This window comes from Mustela nigripes, chromosome 3 (assembly GCF_022355385.1).
Source record: "Mustela nigripes isolate SB6536 chromosome 3, MUSNIG.SB6536, whole genome shotgun sequence".
Classification (NCBI taxonomy): Eukaryota; Metazoa; Chordata; class Mammalia; order Carnivora; family Mustelidae; genus Mustela; species Mustela nigripes.
Window position 1 is genome coordinate 94,409,745 of NC_081559.1, and position 19,046 is coordinate 94,428,790.

At 36.1% G+C, this 19,046-nt stretch overlaps 1 protein-coding gene across 1 annotated transcript in view; it reads left to right on the forward strand.

Annotated features, from left to right (window-relative positions):
• Positions 1-19,046, forward strand: part of ZRANB3 (zinc finger RANBP2-type containing 3) — a 334,039-nt gene that overhangs the window by 118,386 nt on the left and 196,607 nt on the right. Inside the window, exon 3 of the mRNA XM_059394390.1 lies at positions 9,049-9,067. Within this exon, the coding sequence (XP_059250373.1) occupies positions 9,049-9,067 (19 nt within the window). The remainder of the gene's footprint in view (positions 1-9,048; positions 9,068-19,046) is intronic.

Consider the following 19,046-nt stretch of genomic DNA (forward strand, 5'->3'; position numbering starts at 1 on the left):
AGCACTGAATATCATTCTAACTTGGTTAGTTTTTCTTTTTTCTTTTTTTGAGATTTTATTTATTTATTTGAGAGAGAGAAAGAAAGCTTGCATGCACAAGCAGGGGGAAGAGCAAAGGGAGAGGGACAAGCAGACTCCCTGCTGAGCAGGGAGCCCAGTGCAGGGTTGGATCCTAGATGTTAGAATCATGACCTGAACTGAAGGCAGACACTTAACTGACTGAGCCACCCAGGTGATTTTCAAAGTCGTAACAGGTGTAGCACATGTGAGTTGCTTTACCTAAAGTCTTTCTTCTCTTACTTTCCTGAATCTGGAGCATATGCTAAAAACAGGTACAGATTTAGGACTTAATATGGGTATCACTTCAAACTAAGAGAATGGATGAGAGCCTTAGGAATAGAGGTAGAACACAAAGAGGAGATGATTAACAGACTCTAGAATTCTTTAAGGACTCTTTTCCCTGTGCTTCTGAACATTGGTGGGTAAGGATGAATTGTATGGAGCTTACTTAGGATGACAGAATAGAAAGATGATATGAATGGGCTGTGGAATTAACCACCCTGGAACCATCCCACTCCAGAATTTCTTGTAATTAATTATGTGATATATTAATTATTTTTCATAATTAAGCCATTTTGAATTGAGTTTCTATTCTTGGCTTGCATCCTAAAGGAAACATTGTTTATAACACCAGTTTTTAAAGTCAGTTTCATATCCTTTTGTTTTTAATGCCTAAATTTGAAGCTTCTGTTCTCTGTAACCTCCCTATATCTATTGCCAGTATTTAGTTACTGACACTGAGCATCGTTATTTGTTGAACAGAACTTATCATCAGCAAAACAACAATAAAGTTTTTATGGTATCTTTCCATTTACAAAGCACTCTTTTACCTCATTTAATCACAGCTGAGCCTACTTGCCTTAGTCATTTCATAAAATAGATGAGATGAGGAAGCTGGATATAGAGGTCTAGGATATATTTAATCATATACTTGCAAATAAAAGCACTGCTTTAAGGTTTTACAGAAATCCAGCAGACTGCTTTGATATGCAACCAAAATAAATACTGTTGTTTTGTAATTTTAATTTTAAACAGAAATTTCTGGCCCAAGGACAAGAATCACAGACTCAGATCAATTGTTTGAATAATTCCTTTAGAAATCTTTATTTTATTTTATTTTATTTTATTTTATTTTATTTATGTCTAGGGTTTACTTAGCTTTAGTTTCAGATATCAACATGCATAACATGTGATAATAACTTCAGGGTATCAAGGGAAAAAAAGATGTCCAAATAGTGGTTTTATTTTTATTTTTTTTAAAGAGTTTGTTTATTTATTTGACAGACAGAGATCATAAGCAGGCAGAGAGGCAGGCAGAGAGAGAGAGGAAAGGAAGCAGGCTCCCTGCTGAGCAGAGAGCCCGATGCAGGGCTCCATCCCAGGATCCTGAGACCATGACCTGAGCCAAAGGCAGAGGCTTAACCCACTGAGCCACCCAGGCACCCCAAATAGTGGTTTTAAATTTGAATCTGGAGCATATGCTAAAAACCTTAGGTACAGATTTAGGACTTAATATGGGTATCACTTCAAACTAAGAGAATGGTTGAGAGCCTTAGGAATAGAGGTAGAACACAAAGAAGAGATGATTATAAAGGTTGAACACCAAACAAGGTGTGTAGAGGTGGAGGCATAGAGGAAAGAGATAGAGATTAGAGTTAGGAGGATAATCAGGAACATCTGGGAAGCCCAGGAGAGCTTTTCCAGAAAGTGGTTCTATCCCAGGGGTCTATGAAGAGGCCAAACTAGAGAAGAGCTGAACTTTAAGGTTTCCTGACTATATGTGTGTGTATGTATGTATGTATGTATGTATATATATGTATGTGTGTGTATATATACTTGTCATTTGCCAAAGCAATGGAAACAAGAATTTAAAAATATATATAGTTTTAGAGATTTTATTTATTTGAGAGAGAGACAGCAGAATTAGGGGGAGAGGCAGAGGGAAAGGGAGAAGCAGACTCCCTGCTGAGCTGGTTGCCAGACATTGGGCTCAATCCCCAAAGCTGAAGGCAGACACTTAACTATCTGAGCCACCCGGGCACCCCTAAAAAATAATTCCACCTCAGTTTTTTTCCTTTTCTTTTTCATCCTGTTACATGCTATATTGTGCACTTTTGGGATTTCATACAAGATCAAGAAAGGTTAAATCTAATGTTATTGATATGTGTGTGTACACACACACACACACACACCCATGCTTAAACAAAATATTTCTAAAAGGCTACACAAGCAATTGGTAACTTTGTCATTTTTAGAGCAGCTAATATCTGGGACACACTTGACGAATAGAGATTGGAGAAGGACTTTCCACATTTGTACCTCTTGAATTGTGTACATGTGGATATATCCCTTGCTCAAAAAATAATATTAAAGCTAAACAAAATAAAGGCCATTTTATTATGTTGAACTTCTGTAGTTATGAGGGGAAAGTATTTTGAGACTTTGCCCTGGCTGCAGAAAATATTATGATTTGGTCTTCTGAAACCATGGTCCCTGTAGTTTTGTCTCTGGGGAGAGTGCTGGGGGGTTGTTAAAGTTGCATTAAGTTAGCACTGGTCAGGTATATATACTAAAGCGTAGTATGGTATATAATATAATTTAGTATATAGATGGTTGATTCTTCCTCAAGGACAAACTGTGTATAAATATCTAGAAGGTTAATATTTTCCCAGAGGAAATAGCCCACTTCTGAGGCCAAACCATGCATAGTAATTGACTAAGCAGACCTTGTGTTCAGGTACCAAGTCCTGGTTTCCGTTTCCGTAGTGTAGTGGTTATCACGTTCGCCTCACACCAAGTCCTGGTTTCTGCACTTAGGATTCTAAACATCTTACATATGTTCATCTTACATGTGTTCACCTCACTGAGTTGTCAGTGTTGCCAAAATAATCGCTGGCTGTTCTCTTGCTGCAGTGTTACCAAAACACTCTTTTGCTGCTTTCTTTTTACAGACCTGATATGTTCAAGAAATATGGGTGGTAGTTATTTAAAAGGTGGGGTTTTTTAATATAAAAAATTGGAGAAAAGCTTTGAGTTAAAAGCAAATTGTTCAGTTCTGTGAGTCTTAGATTAGAAATTTAGCTGGTGGGTAAAATGATTCTCGGAAAACTATAATGCTGTTTAGCTTTCTCTCTTCTAGCTGTATGAAAATTTGAGCTAAAAATAGCAAACACTAAGCATGTGCATCCAAAGATATGGCTGCTGCAAACACTGGAATATATATGTCTTGATACTGTAAGTGGATGATTAATTTAAGGAGCCTCAAGGTTTTGGAAACAACTCAGTGAAATGAAAAGTTGCTTTTTGATGTCTGTAGCCAAGCTGGATAAATTATAATTCAAGCAGTTAACATGGATTTTGGAACAAAGAATATTATTTATTTTTTGTAACACTGGAAACTGAACTGCTTGTAAAATTCAGATAGAATTATATGGCTGTTGGCACATCACACCAAATACAATAGATACTCCTTTAAAGGCTTGGCAACTACAATAGATACTCCTTTAAAGAAGGAAGTTTTCTTTTTAGCTATAGGTTAAAGTACATGTAATTCATGTTGTTCTTACCATTTCCCAATGAAAGAAAAAGCTATTTTTATTTCTGTGGATTATTACGGTTATGGCTATAGTTTTTTGATTACAAAGTAAAATTTAGTTTCAATCAAATGTGGTGTAAAATTTCTCTGAAGTGAGAAATTGTATTGGCCATATTTTCCCTTTTTAAATTATGGTAACACAGTTAGGCCTTCATCAGTCGGCTTCCTTGTTTTCTTTCAAAGTTTCGACCTCTTGCCCACTCTTAACGTTTCCAACATGTTCTATGCTATTGCTCTATTTTTAACTTTTTTTTTTTTTTGGCTACCAAAATTTCTTTTTAATTACTCTTTATATGTTGACTCCATTTTTTGCTGCCCACCATCTTCTTAACCACTTTTGCAATAACGCTTACAAGCAAGCTCCTGGTAACTTTTATGATGGCCTTTTAGCCCTCATCCTTTGCAATATCCTTGTGGCATTTGGACACTTAACCCATTTTCTCTGTTAATGTATTTCTCCATGGCTTCTTTTTTTAAAATTTTTATTTATTTATTTATTTGACAGAGATAGATCACAAGTAGGCAGTGAGGCAGGCAGGAAGAGAGAGAGGGAGAAGCAGGCTCCCTGCTGAGCAGAGTGCCCAGTGCAGGGCTCGATCTCAGGACCCTGAGATCATGATCTGAGCCAAAGGCAGAGGCTTTAACCCACTGAGCCACCCAGGCACCCCTCCCCACGGCTTCTTAAACCCTAATCCTGTTCTCTTTCAACTTTTTTTCCTTTCCTTTTTTTTCTAAATGAGGTTGTTTCCCAAGGTACTAGCCATGAAAAATTACTATCTTTTTACAATTTACACATGAGAACCTCATTCTCAATGATCATCTGCATGCATAGCTCCTTTCTCATTTTTAGTTATTGTCTTCACTTGATTCCTTAGTTCCTGGTCCACACTTCTATCTGCCTACTAGATATTTCACTCATAGGATCAATAAGATACTTAACCTGGGCTATTTTTACTATTCTGTGTTTTTAAAAAAAAGTCTTCTCTGGACCCTAGTTTTCCTGTCAACTACTACCATGTTTCTCTGCTTCCTTTTACAGGATAATTCCTTGCACCAGTAATCTCTATTTACTGTTTCCCTTTTCTATCTTCCCATTCTCTCTTGAACCCACTCACAGGAGGCTTTTGTCTCCTACCATTTTATCAGCCTTGCTTTTATAGAGTTATGAATGATCTCTTCCCAAGTCAAAGGGTCAATTCTCAGACCTCATTTTACTAGATTTTTTTAAGAAGCCTTTACTATAGTTGTTCATTCTCCCCTTCTCAAAAGAATGTCTTTATTTGGCTTCTAGGGCATCACATTCCTCTTATATCTTTTTATATTATTGGGCACTCCTTCTCAGTCCTTTTTGCTGGGTCCTTCTCCACTTTGTACCCCTATTTGTGGGAGTCCTGCAGGGGTCAGCCATAGCTCTCTTCTCTTCTCCCTATACTCTTACTTCTTAGGTAATTTCAATTAGTCTCCTGACTTGAAAAATTATGTTTGGTGTTCTGCTCTGGAATAGTGTTAGTACCCCCTCTCCTTTATTACCTCTCTTTAATTTTTCACTTACAGATTTTCAGAGTATGTCTCTTTTGCTTCTAGAGTCCTTAGGTTGAATATACAACACCCATTATATTCATAGACATGAACCTTCATTGTTGACAAGATTTCCTTGTTATCTTCTCCTGTTTTGAATCTGTGTTAAGGTGTGTTTTTTGTTTGGTTATTTTTGTAAGCATTTTTCCTCCTCTGGTTTACTTGTGTTTTATAATCTTGGAGATATTGGTTGGTCTCAAATATCTTTTTGCCGTTGCTTACAAATAATGGGAATCTTGGCTAGATAAAAGATTCATGAGTTCTGCTTTCTTTTCAGGTAGTCCAGATCCTCCTTCATGGTTTTTTAGCTTCCAGTGTTGATGATGATAAGAATGCCATCTTGGTTTTTCCATTTATGGATAGTTGTTCTTTCTGTCTGAACATTTGCAAGGTTTTTTCTTATTCTTCAATCAATAATTTTATAAGGATATGAGTAGATATTTGCCTTTTCTTTTCCAACCTGAAACTTAGTTACCCTTTCCAATTAGATATTTTTTCAGCCTGGAGAACTTTTCTTTTATTACTTACTTAATTGTTCCCTCTTTCACATAGTGTCTTTTCTCTATTTGAATACATATTTTTCACATATTAATTTTTTGGGTCTATCCAAGTAATTTTTCTTTTCTGTTACTACTATCATTTACTTAAGTCTGTGCTCTGTGTTTTGAGATAACCCTTGCACTTCTTCCCATCTACTTCATTCTTTCATCTTCCTATCTACTTAATTAGGTGTCAATAATGATCTTTTTTAAAAATTCATGTACTTATTTTAATAGCTTGAAAATCATGGTTTTAAGCTTCAGTGTGTATGTGTGTTGTATTAAAAATTATGTAAATGCTCTAACAATTTTAGTGCAAGTCTTTTCTTTTCTAGCACTTCCTTTTTCAATAGGTACATGTTCTGATTATTCAGTCTTACTTTGTTCTTTCATATGTTGGAGCCTCTTACATGGTCCTTTGTTTTTTTTTATGATGGCTCACTGAAAATCATGTCTGGTTGTTGAACTGTTCTTAACTGCAGGAATCCTAGAATTCATAATAGGTACAGCGCCTGAAGTGTAAGGACAGTTAGCCCACTAGAGATCCCTAAAGGAAGTATAATGCTCTCTAATCTACTTGAACTATTCTCATTCTAAAGTAAGGAATACTCATCTGTTTTATGATAGGAAAATACAGCATATTCCAAGAGATTAGAGGTAATTTTACTATGGGGGTCTTCAGATACCTGGAAGCCAAGTTATTACAGTGATGATACTTTTCAGTAAGTTAGCCACTCATGGGACAATGTAACTGTACACCAGTTTGCTCTGATGTTACCTCACTAGAGCCTTAAGATATATAATAGTGTGCAGGTCTCAGCAGCTGCTTATCATTAGAAAGTTCAAGAACTTGGGAGTTGGCATAGAAAGGAAAAAGCCACAGTCAAGTTGTCATGTTTCAGAATACTTTCAACCCTCACTCATTCCTGTGCCATTTAGATTCTGATAACTTTCAACTTTATTATATCTCCAGTCCTTACCATTCCTTTGATGTACATATCCTGTTGTCTACTCAACAGTTCATCTTGGTAATCTAATGGATACAAACTTTGTATCCATTTGTATCCAGCAAAGGTTGTATGTTCAATGCTTGATTGTCATCACCAAACTTACTTCTCCTAAGTCTTTCTTATCTCAGTAAATGGCATCTCTGCCATTTTTTATGGTTAATTGCATAAGCCAGTATCTTAAGATTCATTCTTTTTTTTTTTTTCATTTTATTTTATTTTATTTACTTTCAGTGTTCCAGAATTCATTGTTTATGCACCACACCTAGTGCTCCCTGCAATACGTGTCCTCCATAATACCCACCACCAGGCTCATTCTTGACTTCTGTCTTTTATTTTTACATCCACATTCCAATTAATTCACAAATCCTATTGGCTTTTCTTTCAAAATGTACCTAAATTGATCACTTCTTACATCTCCACCTGTACCACTCATCTGTACATCATTGTTTTCCTCTTAGTCTACTGCAGGTGCCTCCTCAGTATTCTTCCTGCTTCTGCTCTTGCCCTCTACAGTTTATCCCCTATGAATCAGAGTAATCTTTTTTTGAAAGGTAAAATGTTGTTTCCCTCCAAAGGATTCTAAGAAAATCCAAACTCTGTGCAGTTGCTTACAAGGCTTTCCATGCCATAAGGCTCTCCCAGCTGCCTTCCAACCTTATTTTCTACCATTTTCCTGACTTAGTGCATGTTAGTCTCATTAAGCTTCCTTGTTCCTTCTTAACTACTTGTTCCTTATCTCAGGGCCCTTGCTCTAATGGATCACTTTGTTTAAGAATACTCTTCTTTCATATTTTCTAACAATTCCCTTCCTCATTAAATTTGTGTATTGGGGTCGCCTGGGTGGATCACTGGGTTAAGGCTCAGGTCGTGATCTCTGGGTCCTGGGACTGAGCCCCACATCGGGCTCTCTGCTCAGCAGGGAGCCTGCTTCCCCCACCACCCACCCTGCCTCTCTGCATACTTGTGATCTGTCTGTCAAATAAATAAATAAAATATTTAATAAATTTGTGCCTTGCTCACATGAATAGACATTTCTCCAAAGAAGACATGCAAATGGCCAACAGACACATGAAAAAAATACTCAACATCATTTGGCATCGGGGAAATAGAAATCAAAACCACAATGAGATACTGCTTCACACTGGTTAGAATGGCTAAAATGAATAACTCAGGAAACAACAGATGTTGGCGAGGATGTGGAGAAAGAGGATCCTCCTTACACTGTTGGTAGGAATGCAAACTGGAGCATCCACTCTGGAAAACAGCATGCAGGGTCCTCCAAAAGTTAAGAAGGAGAACTACTCTATGACCCTGCAATTGCACTACTAGGTATTTTTCTAAGGGATACAAACATAGTGATTCAATGGGGGTACATGCACCACAGTCTTTTTAGCAACAATGCTTGCAATAGCCAAAGTCTGGAAAGAGCCCAGATGTCTATTGACAGATGAATGGATGAAGAAAATGTGGTGTATATATTGCTCAGCCGTCAAAAAGAATGAAATCTTACCATTTGCAATGACAGGGATGGAATTAGAATGTATTATGCTAAATGAAATAAGTCAGTCAGAGAAGGGCAAATACCTTATGATTTCACTCATATGTGGAATTTAAGAAAAAAAACTTATGAGCATAGGGAAAGGGAAGGGACTGCTCGTGATCCTGACCACACCTGCTATTCTTTCTTTTTGCTCTTTGGATTTTCAGTTTATGACGCCTATCTTCAGTTTTCAGTGGATAGAATTTACTTCTATAGGTGAATAAGAAAGAGTAGAGAAAAGAAAATTTAGCCAAATAATAGAAACCAAAATTCATCTTGAAAGTAGGCTCAGCATATATAATGCAGTGTAGAAAATTGTAGATATAACATGCTAATATGTGGCTAAGATTTATTTTCTTGTGCTTTAATATAGTATTCTTCTAATCTCTAAAGGCCAATTTTAAGATTCATTAGTAAGGAGGGAAGTCATTGGTAAGTCATTTGCCATTTTGCCCTCATTTTTGAATGGTTATTCTGACTATGGTGGATGTGGGGAACATTTCTGAAATTCTAACCCTCCTGCATACCCATGTGCCTACCACTGGAAGATGGAGAGTCTTATAAAATCATCTCTGGCCCATGTTCTCAAGCACATTTGTAGACACCTCTCTCTGGATTACTGCTTTAACATTTGTAAACTGTTTTCTGGCAAGCTACTTAGAATTTTTAAAGTGATTGACTTTGATCATTAAAATATTAACTTGGTTTTATTTTTATTTTTTCCAGGTGTATGGTGGCTGATGAAGTAAGTGTTTTCACGATTTTTATGTCTTTTATAAAATTCCACAACCAATTTTTAGTGTCTGCTATTTAGCAAGTATTCTTTGTCATTCCATATGACTGTATGTCTATATACGGAGAGAGAAAGAGAGGGGACAAAGAGAATGAGAATGAACGTGTCTGTGTTTGTGCATGCACATATTATGCACACGCAGGTGTGTACTTGAAACATATTATTATTAACATTAGTGATACAAAATTTTATGTTGTTGGCAGAGAAAGCATGAATGTGCTTTAAAATTCAGCCTCAGATGAAACTGAACTCTTTCTTTTGGTCATAGTACTGCTTGCTTAAAAGTTGAATTTTTAAAAAATTGCTCTAGAAGTTATTGTTAATTGTTCCATATGAGTGTGAAACATAATATTAAAGTACTATTTTATTATCACTAAACAAAATAGTTTGATGCATTTAAGTACCATGTACTTATATATAATATTGTTTTCTTGCTGAAATGGATATTCTTGTTATATAAACCATGATACTCTTTACATACATTCTCAGTAAGGTGAATCAATAAGTTCAGATTTTTATTCAGTTTGAGAAATGTGTTGCTGAGAAATGTGATGCCTTTAAAAGTAACAGCAAACGTTTAAAAACTAGAAATGACGAAGCATACTGAATTTTTTTTTTTTTAAAACGATTTTATTTATTTGACAGAGACACAGCAAGAGAGGGAACACAAGCAGGGGGGTGGGAGAGGGAGAAGCAGGCTTCTCACCGAGCAGGGAGCCTGATGCAGGGCTTGATCCCAGGACCCTGGGATCATGACCTGAGCCCATGGCAGCTGCTTAACAACTGAGCCACCCAGGCACCCCACATACTGAATTTTTTTAAAAAATAAAAGTGGAACCAAAGAGATTCTCTTGATTGACTGTCTTAGCTTTAATTACATAAAGACTCACCAGTGGCTTATCTCCACAGTCTCTTCTTTAGGGAAAAAATGAATTACAGTGTAACATGAACAAGAATGGTGTGCAGAAAAGTTAATACGGGGTTACTTGGTTTATGCTGATTTATAATTACTAAAGTTTTTAGTTTGAAATCTTTATTCTACAGGCATTTGTTTAGATTTGATGTTAGGAGTTAGAAACATAGTCATTGCCTATGAAGGACTTCAACAATGTAATTGAAGGGACAGAACATAGACATTTGGGAAACAAAAGCAATTTCTGTTTTGGAACAGGATGAATTCCAAAAGCCTCTTCATAAATTAATAAACTTGTTAGTCCAAAATGACTGAAAGAGGTTCACGTTTTTTGTCCCTGATCGTTTTTCACAAATAGGAATGTAAACTTCAAAACCTCAAAACTAGGCATAACCATTTTGTTTAATATGTATAAAATATATCTGTGATACATATATGATGCATGTGTGTATTTATATCAGTTTTTTTATGGTAGTCCATTTAAAGGTTTTATTTATTTGTTTATTCTAGAGACAGAGTGTGTATAAGTGAGCAGGGGGAGGAGCAGTGGGGGAGGGAGAGAGAGAAGGAGAGGGAATCTGAAGCCAACTCTGTGCTGAGCACAGAGCCCAACATGGGGCTTGATTCCACAACCCTGAGATCAGCACCTGAGCCAAAACCAGAGTCTAACACTCAACTGAGCCAGCCAGGTGCCTCTATATCAGTTTTTGAACAAATCAATTTTATGTCTATAGAGATGATACTGTGTCAGCTAACAGCCATCTGATAATCTCTCTACAAGTGATTGAGAAAGAAAATCTTAACAGCTGTGTTACATCATTCCTACCTTGTTCTTCACTTTGATGTTATGGAGACATCATAGACACATGTGAATGGGCCTTAAATCTATGGAAGTGTCCATGGATTAAAATAAACATTTGATTGACCCCTTAAGTCTCCTTAACTTTTCTTCAACCAACTCCTGCTTCTCCTCAATTAACATTAGACTAAGGATTGTATGGACCTCGTGATGAAGCTTTTAGACAGTAAGTTTTTCATTATACCAACTGCTTTTCCTCATCTCTTACTATTTAAAGTTTCACAGCACTTGTCACATGTTGAGTGATTTTAACACCATTCTTACAACAACATTCTTATTTCTTGATTTAATAGATTTAAAAGAACTATTTAATATCTCCTCAGCACTTAAAAAAAAAAACCCTCCACTTTGTGTCCATCATAATTACTCCTCTCTTTTCACCCACATTTTAAAGACTCAGTCTTTTGCACCTACTTGACTTTACAGGGTTATTATGTTAAATCCTATCAATGATGTTAATTATGAAAAAAGAATCCTCAATGGTGTGATACACAAATGCAAGATCATAGCTCACAACCTCTAATATCCTCTGTTAGCAGTAGACATGAAATGTCATTTTTATGGAATCTTACTAAACTAATGTGAATGAAAGTAAATTAAAAGTGTTGAAGTAGAAAAAACTTGTATATATGTAAATTATATGAACTCTGGTTTTGACCTTTATTCGGTTTCTTAATACTGTTCTTCTTTTCTTGTTCTTATCACAAAGTGGTGGTAGTCAAGTCAGAGAAGGAAATGCAGTTTATAATCTAGAGGTCAACCACCTTTTTCTGATTTTTAAATTAAAAAGTGTGTTTTGGTATGATGAATATTTGACTTATCAAATAGCTGAAAGCCTTAGAAGGGCAATTTTACATCTCTGTTATCAAACCTCCTTTTTTAAAATGCTTGAATACCCACTTGGAATATTGTGTAATTTAGCTGTCTACTGTGATTTTTCTTCCCTAGCTTTAGAAACAAATGGTTTCCTTCAAGTGGCATTACTCCCCCTTCCAGTATTTTCCACTATTATCTTTCTTGTGATGTATTCGTTCCCTGTGAACTTATATAATCTATCTATAGTATTTAAGGTAATTATTAACTTTAAATTGGAATGATTTAAATTTGTTTAATTTTAATTATGTGATCATTGTGTGTTTCAGTTGTAAAATTAAATTTCAGAGAACACCAAAGTTAATAAAATTAACTTTACAAACTGTTTTGAAATACTTCCTATTCACCCTTCTCCCCCATCTTGGTTTAATGAATTAAATGTTGTTTCAAGAACTGTGTAATGAATATACAGAAACTCTTATGAATTTGTGTTGCGTAAATACTGGATTCAGACCACAGTCTATAGTCAGGCTGTTGCACTGTTATCTTGCTTTTTAATAATTACTTGTAAACCACTTTGTCCTTGTTCTTCAGTTGAAAATTATTTCAAGTGTTTATTCATTAAAAAGTTGTAAATGGGGGCACCTGGGTGGCTCAGTGGGTTAAAGCCTCTGCCTTCGGCTCTGGTCATGATCCCAGGATCCTGGGATCGAGCTCCACATCTGGCTCTCTGCTCAGCGGGGAGCCTGCTTCCTCATCTCTCTCTGCCTGCCTCTCTGCCTCCTTCTGATTTCTGTCTGTCAAATAAATAAATAAATCTTTAAAAAAAAAAAAGTTGTAAATGCAGGGCACCTGGTAGCTCAGTCAGTTAAGGGTCCAACTCTTCTTTTGGCTGGGGTCTTGCTATCCAGGTTGTGAGTTCAAGCTCTTCATTGGGCTCTACACTGGGCATGGAACCTACTTTAAAAAGTAATTGTAAATGTGAAAAATAGTTTCACATTAACACAAACCAGGTATTTTAATAAGATATCCTTGAAGGAAAATATTAAAACCACACATTTCCTAACTTATTTGTCAAGTATTTAAAAACTATTGTTCTCAGGGCATCTGTATGGCTCAGTTGGTTAAGTGTTTGCCTTCAGCGCTGGTCCGCATTGGAATCCCTGCTTAGTGGGGAGCCTGCTGCTCCCTCTGCTCCTCCTCCTGCTTGTGCTGTCTCTCTCTTTCTCTCTGTGTGTGTCAAAAAAATAAATAAAATCTTTAAAAAAAAAACTATTGTTTTCTGTAGAAGTATAGTATTTAGAAAATTTGACAATGTTCATTTTTACTTCAGATGGGATTAACATCCTGGATTTACATAATGGCCTAATGTTATGTCATAATGGACAAAAGTTTCAGTACGTGGATTCTGTCTTCACTTGTCTACAGTATCTATTATCAAAGCCAGAAAATTCCTACTTTCATCTTACATAACATTTTTTTGTTAGTACTCTATTTTAGTCCCCCTCCCTAACACACACACACACACACACACACACACTCTCTCTCTCTCTCTCTTTTTAAGGTTTCCTCCTTCCTGTTACTTGAGAAAACATTTGTGGTGGAGTGGGGTTGGGGGGGTGGGAGGTATACCTAATAAAGCATTGCTTCCTTCCTTTTTCAAAAGAAAAGGAAACCATTTGTTAAGCTGACCTACTTGGTTTCCCTTTGTGGCTATTTTGGAACACATTAATAGGTAAATATTTGGAACAAAGGCCCTATAGTTATCATTATCAATGCTTTTCTTTTGGTCAAGGTGCTTCTCTGGAAGAGCACTTTGGAGGGGAGAGGCTGTGGGACTTGTTCCATGTTGGTAGAAGTATTTCTATAGGCAAAAGTCAAGTTTGAAAACTGTTGTCAGTTTCTCTGCAGGCAGAAATGTGTAGGTGTGTGGAAAGAGAAGGACTCTTTTTGAAGGTTATTTTTGCTCAGAAGATCTTAAAATTGGTACTGAGATATAGACTCTGCCAATATTAACTTTATAGATTTGAGGACTAAGAAATTAAAATAGACATGAAGAATTTTAGCTTTTCTCTTTTATAAGCCTACCCACATTTGACAAAGTGAGCTGAGATAGCAATTTTTATTCCATTGGTATCTACAGATCTTAGATTTCCTTTACCAGGCCCAAGCTGAATTACACTCGCTCCTTGAGCTCTTCACAGTTTTGGATTTATAACCCTCCTGTGTCTATAGAACCATTTTGTTGAGTGGTTGAGCTAGTTAAATAGTTAATATGTAACACCTGTGTGCCAGGTTCTGTTGTAATGCTTTTCATGTATTAATTTACTTCATCCTCACAACAATTCCTATGAGATGGTAATATTATTATTATTATTTATTATTATTATTATTCTCATTTTATAAATAAGATAGCTGAGGTACAGAGAGGTTAAGCAAATTGTCCAAGAATGTACAGAGAGTATGTGCTAGGAACGGAAATATTTGACCTGAAGTAATCCAACTCCCAAGTCTCTTTTATCAATTACTATTCTACATGAAGTCTCCAGGTGCCAGACTTTCTATATTTAGTAATGAGAGTCATTAGGACAGAATAATCTGTAGGACACGGTACTCAAATGAATGAAGCTGACTGTTAGAATAAGGGTAATGGCATAAAAATTTTGTGCTGGTGAGAGTATCTGTATTCCTTTAAATCAGTATCATTTGCCTGTTTACTTCCTTTCCTTATTTCTAAGGCTAGCCTTATTTTTAATATCCTCTTTAAAAAATAATCTTTATTTTAGATTTTTAGAATTATTTAGGTTTTATATTTGTAGCTTTATTATATAGTATAGAGTTCTTGAGTACCCAGTCCCCTATTATTATCATAGATTAATATAGCATATGTATCTTAATTAATGAAACAATATTCATGTGTTAAGATTAACTAAAGATCATACTCTATTTAGGTTTGCTCAGTTTTTTGCTAATGTTTTTTTCTGTTCGAGATCCCATCCAGATACCCATTGCATTTAGTAGTCATGTCTATGGAGGCATCTGGGGGTTGTGAGAGTTTCTCAGACTTTCCTTGTTTTGGAAAACCTTTATAGTTTTAGAACTAAAGGTTTAGTATTTTATGTAATGACCTTTAATTGGTATTTGTCTGCTGTTTTTCTTATGATCACATTAGGATAATGCATTTTGGGGAGGAAGGTCACAGGGGTAAAGTGCTTTTGTCATTATGCCAGATCAAGACTTACTTATCAATGTGACTTATTGCCATAGGTGTAATTCACATGTCTTGATACAGTGTTTGTCAGATTTCTTCAGTGTAAAGTTACTATTTTTTCCTTTCTTTCCATACTGTATTTTATTTGAAAGAAAGTAACGGAGTTATACTCCATTTCCTTAAAAGCAGAGTAAATCCATAAATTATTTGGAATTCATTCATTCATGCATTCACTTTATTATTTGTTTATATTGTATGGACTCCTGGATATTTATTTTTATGTTTTGGATTATTATCCATTGCTCCTTTTTGTTGTAGTTGTTGTTGTTGTTGCTCAAATTGTTCTAGCTTAGGCCAGGGGAGCTCTTTCAATTCACTCCAGTGTCCTTTTGACAAACCCCCCTTCATTGTAACTGTTATGTTTGTCTGCGTTGGTTTTTTTGAAGGATTTTCATTTATATTTTGAGCACTTTCTTACTTCTTAGTACTATGGGATGATCCAGGCTTGCCTTCTATATTTCTTGCCCTGGTCCTAGAATCAGCCAGTTCTCTAAGAAATCCTGGCTTCTCTTTATTTGAGAATGGTATTAGAACCAGAATCTACAAATTAGGTGTGTATTTGTATCTGCGGGGTTGTCATTTCTTCTAGATCCTTTCAGCTGATAGAGCAAGGAAAAATGTGTGTGTCTGTATACACACATACTTACAGATACTTACAAATATTTTTATATGTAACTTATGTCTCCAACTCTAATTATTACCACGTAGTTAATTGTAGCCTCTTCCCCTTGCTTATCTATAACCTCCCATTCTGACAGTAAGAATCCTGGCTTCCACCATCTGTCATGCATTTACTTAATTGTTCAATTCCAGTATACATGTATGGTGATTTCAGTGCTTATGTACAGTTCCTTTTGCCATTATTCTTACAGATTCCACTCAATTCTAAAATTACTTAGCTCACCATCTTATTCCTCTACTTCCTTCAGTGAGAGTGTTTCATATTTAATGATATATTTAAATTCTTTTATCACATTCTGCATTCCATCATGGGATCCCCTATCTAACTTTTTAAAAAATTCTTTGTGGACATTAAAGTTTACTCTCTGTAATGTAAAGTTCTATGGCTTTTCATAAATGTTTGATGTCTTGTATTCACTATTACAGTATCATACAGAATAATTTTACTGCCTTAAACAATTCCCTTTCACTTATTTAATTCTTCCCAAGCCAATACCCCCAGATAACCACTCATGTGTTTAATGACTATTATTTTGCCTTTTTTAGAATGTCATGTAATTGGAAGGACATAGTTCACTGATTTTTCAGACTGGGTTTCTTCAGTTAGCCGTATGCTTTTAAGATTCATCTGTGTCCTTTTGTGGCTTGGAAACTTTTCCTTTTTATGACTGAATAATCCATTTTATGGATGTGCACAGTTTGTTTTTCCAGTCACTAAGATAAAGTGATAGCATAGTTGCTTCCAGTCTTTGACAATTATTAAGGCTACTGTTACTGTTGACATGTAAGTTTTTTGGGGGTAAGTTTTTAAATCAGTTGGGTAATTATCTAGAACGGCAGTTGCTGGATTGTATATTTGGTTAGGCTCCTAGAACTGCCTTAAGGAAGTTTCAAAAGCTCTGTGGCTTAAAGGAACAGAAATTTAATCCTCTCACAATTCTGGAGGCTAGAAATCTGAACTCAGTGTGTCAGGAGGTTTGGTTCCTTCTAAGGGCTCTGAGGTAGAATACGTGTGATGCCTTTCTTCTAGCTTCAGGTGATGGCCAGCAATCTTTGGTGTTTCAGGGTTTATAGATGCATCACTTAATTGCCACCCCCATCTTCACAGGCTGTTCTGTTTGTTTATGTCTCTTCTTCTTTTATAGGAATACCAGTCAGATTGGATTAAGGGCTTACCCTGCACCAATATGACATATCATCTTAATGAACTGCATGCGCAATGACCCTATATCCAAATAAGGTTACATACTGAAGTACTGGGATGTTAAGACTTAAGTATATCTTTTTGGGAGGACACAATTAAACCCATAATATATGATAAGACTGCATTCACTTTTGTCAGAGGCTGTCAAACTGTCTTCTAAAGTGGCTATACCGTTTTGTATTTCTACTACCAATAAATGAATACTCTTCCTCAGTAACATTACTAATAGTTGGTATTGTCAAATTAATTTTTTTTTAATTTTAGTCATTCTACTCTGTCCAGTAGTATCTCCATTTTTTTTTTTTTAAGATTTTATTTCTTTATTTGTCAGAGTGAGCACAGGCAGACAGAGTGGCAGGCAGAGGCAGATGGAAAAGCAGGCTCCCACTGAGCAAGGAGCCCGATGTGGGACTCGATCCCAGGATGCCGGGATCATGACCTGAGCCGAAGGCAGTGGCTCAACCAGCTGAGCCACCCAGGCGTCCCTAGTGTCTCCTTTTTATGTTAATTTACAATTCTCTAATGACATGATGTTGAGCATCCATTTGTATATTTATATGCCATCTCTCTATATATTTTTGGTGTGGTCTCTGTTCAGTTCTTTTCCTCATTTTTTAAAGGTGGATTGTTTCTTTTTTTGTTATTAAGATTTAAGAGTTCCTTGTCTCTTTTAGCTCCAAGTTCTTTATCAGTTACATGTTTTGCATGTATTTTCTCCCAGTTTGTGGCTTGTCTTTTTATATTCTTTTTTTTTTTTAAAGATTTTATTTATTTATTTGACAGAGAGAGATTACAGGTAGGTAGAGGGGCTGGCAGAGAGAGAGAGAGAAGCAGGCTCCCCGCCGAGCAGAGAGCCCGATGTGGGACTCGATCCCAGGACCCCGAGATCATGACCTGAGCCGAAGGCAGCGGCTTAAACCACTGAGCCACCCAGGCGCCCCGTCTTTTTATATTCTTAAAGGTGTCTTTCATAGAGCATAAGTTTGTAATTTTAAGACTAACTTACCAATGTTTTCTCATTGATTTTCCTTTTTGGTCTTTTATCTTTTTATGCTGTGATATCTGTATTACATTGTTCTTTTTGTGATGAGTGCCTTTCCTTCTGTATCCCATTCTTTCCCAAGTCCATCAACAAAATCACCATTCAAAATAGTCTTCAGATACCTCTTACTCTAGATCACCATCCTTGTTGCCTCTTAGTTCCTCTGAGCTTGCATTTCTACTATAGTTTAAATTATATTCTGTACTCATCTGCTTCTCTCCCACAGATGGGAACTCCTAGGACTCAAGCCATATCTATCTAATAGTATCTGGGGAATACATTTCCTGTTAATTCTTTATGAATGAATGGATGAATGAGTGAATGAATGAGAGAGAGAGAGAGAACTTCTTTTCTCTTATTAATGTTTCTGTTGTCATTGACGTGAAACCATTGGAACGCATCTAAGTAACATCTCTTTATCTGGACAAGAGGGATATCTTGTCTGCCAGGCACCAGTACTTTAAATCAGGTCCACAGCCTGTTATCCACCTTCACTTATTCTAGGCACACGGGTAAAGGAGAAAAGATGGAATTAGGGGATCTTCTAATACACTTTATTAAAAAAAATTTAGGTACACTCTTTTTGCTTTCCTTTAAGTTATCTTTTAGTGTGAATTTTTTTTTTTACCTAGAATACTAGCAAAGTACAAATGCAGTTGATTGCATTTTTCAATTTTAAAGAAGTTTACCCTGATTTCTTTGGAAGCTGATGTAATTTTGTTGAGGGCTCCTGCTATTTCATACAGCTGGGTTATTACAATGTTCTCTCAATAATATTGGAAAAAATCCAAACTGAAAAGCAGAGGTGTCTGCACTGGGAAGTTAAACCCTATCCAGATACAATCAGATACAAAATATCTTTCTGGAATTTAATATTTACAGTCCACAAATGCATTTGAAAGGCTCTGCTTCTATTACTGAACCTTAAGGCAACTTTATTATACATTAACATTTCCAAGTATATTATAAGGTGGATGTTACAAACATTCCTACCTCACCAATTTTGGTCTTTTTTTTTTTTTTAAGATTTTATTTATTTATTTGACAGAGAGAGAGGAGACCATAAGCAGGCAGAGAGAGAGGGGGAAGCAGGCTCCCTGCTGAGCTGAGAGCCCGATGTGGGGCTCAATCCCAGGATCCCGAGACCA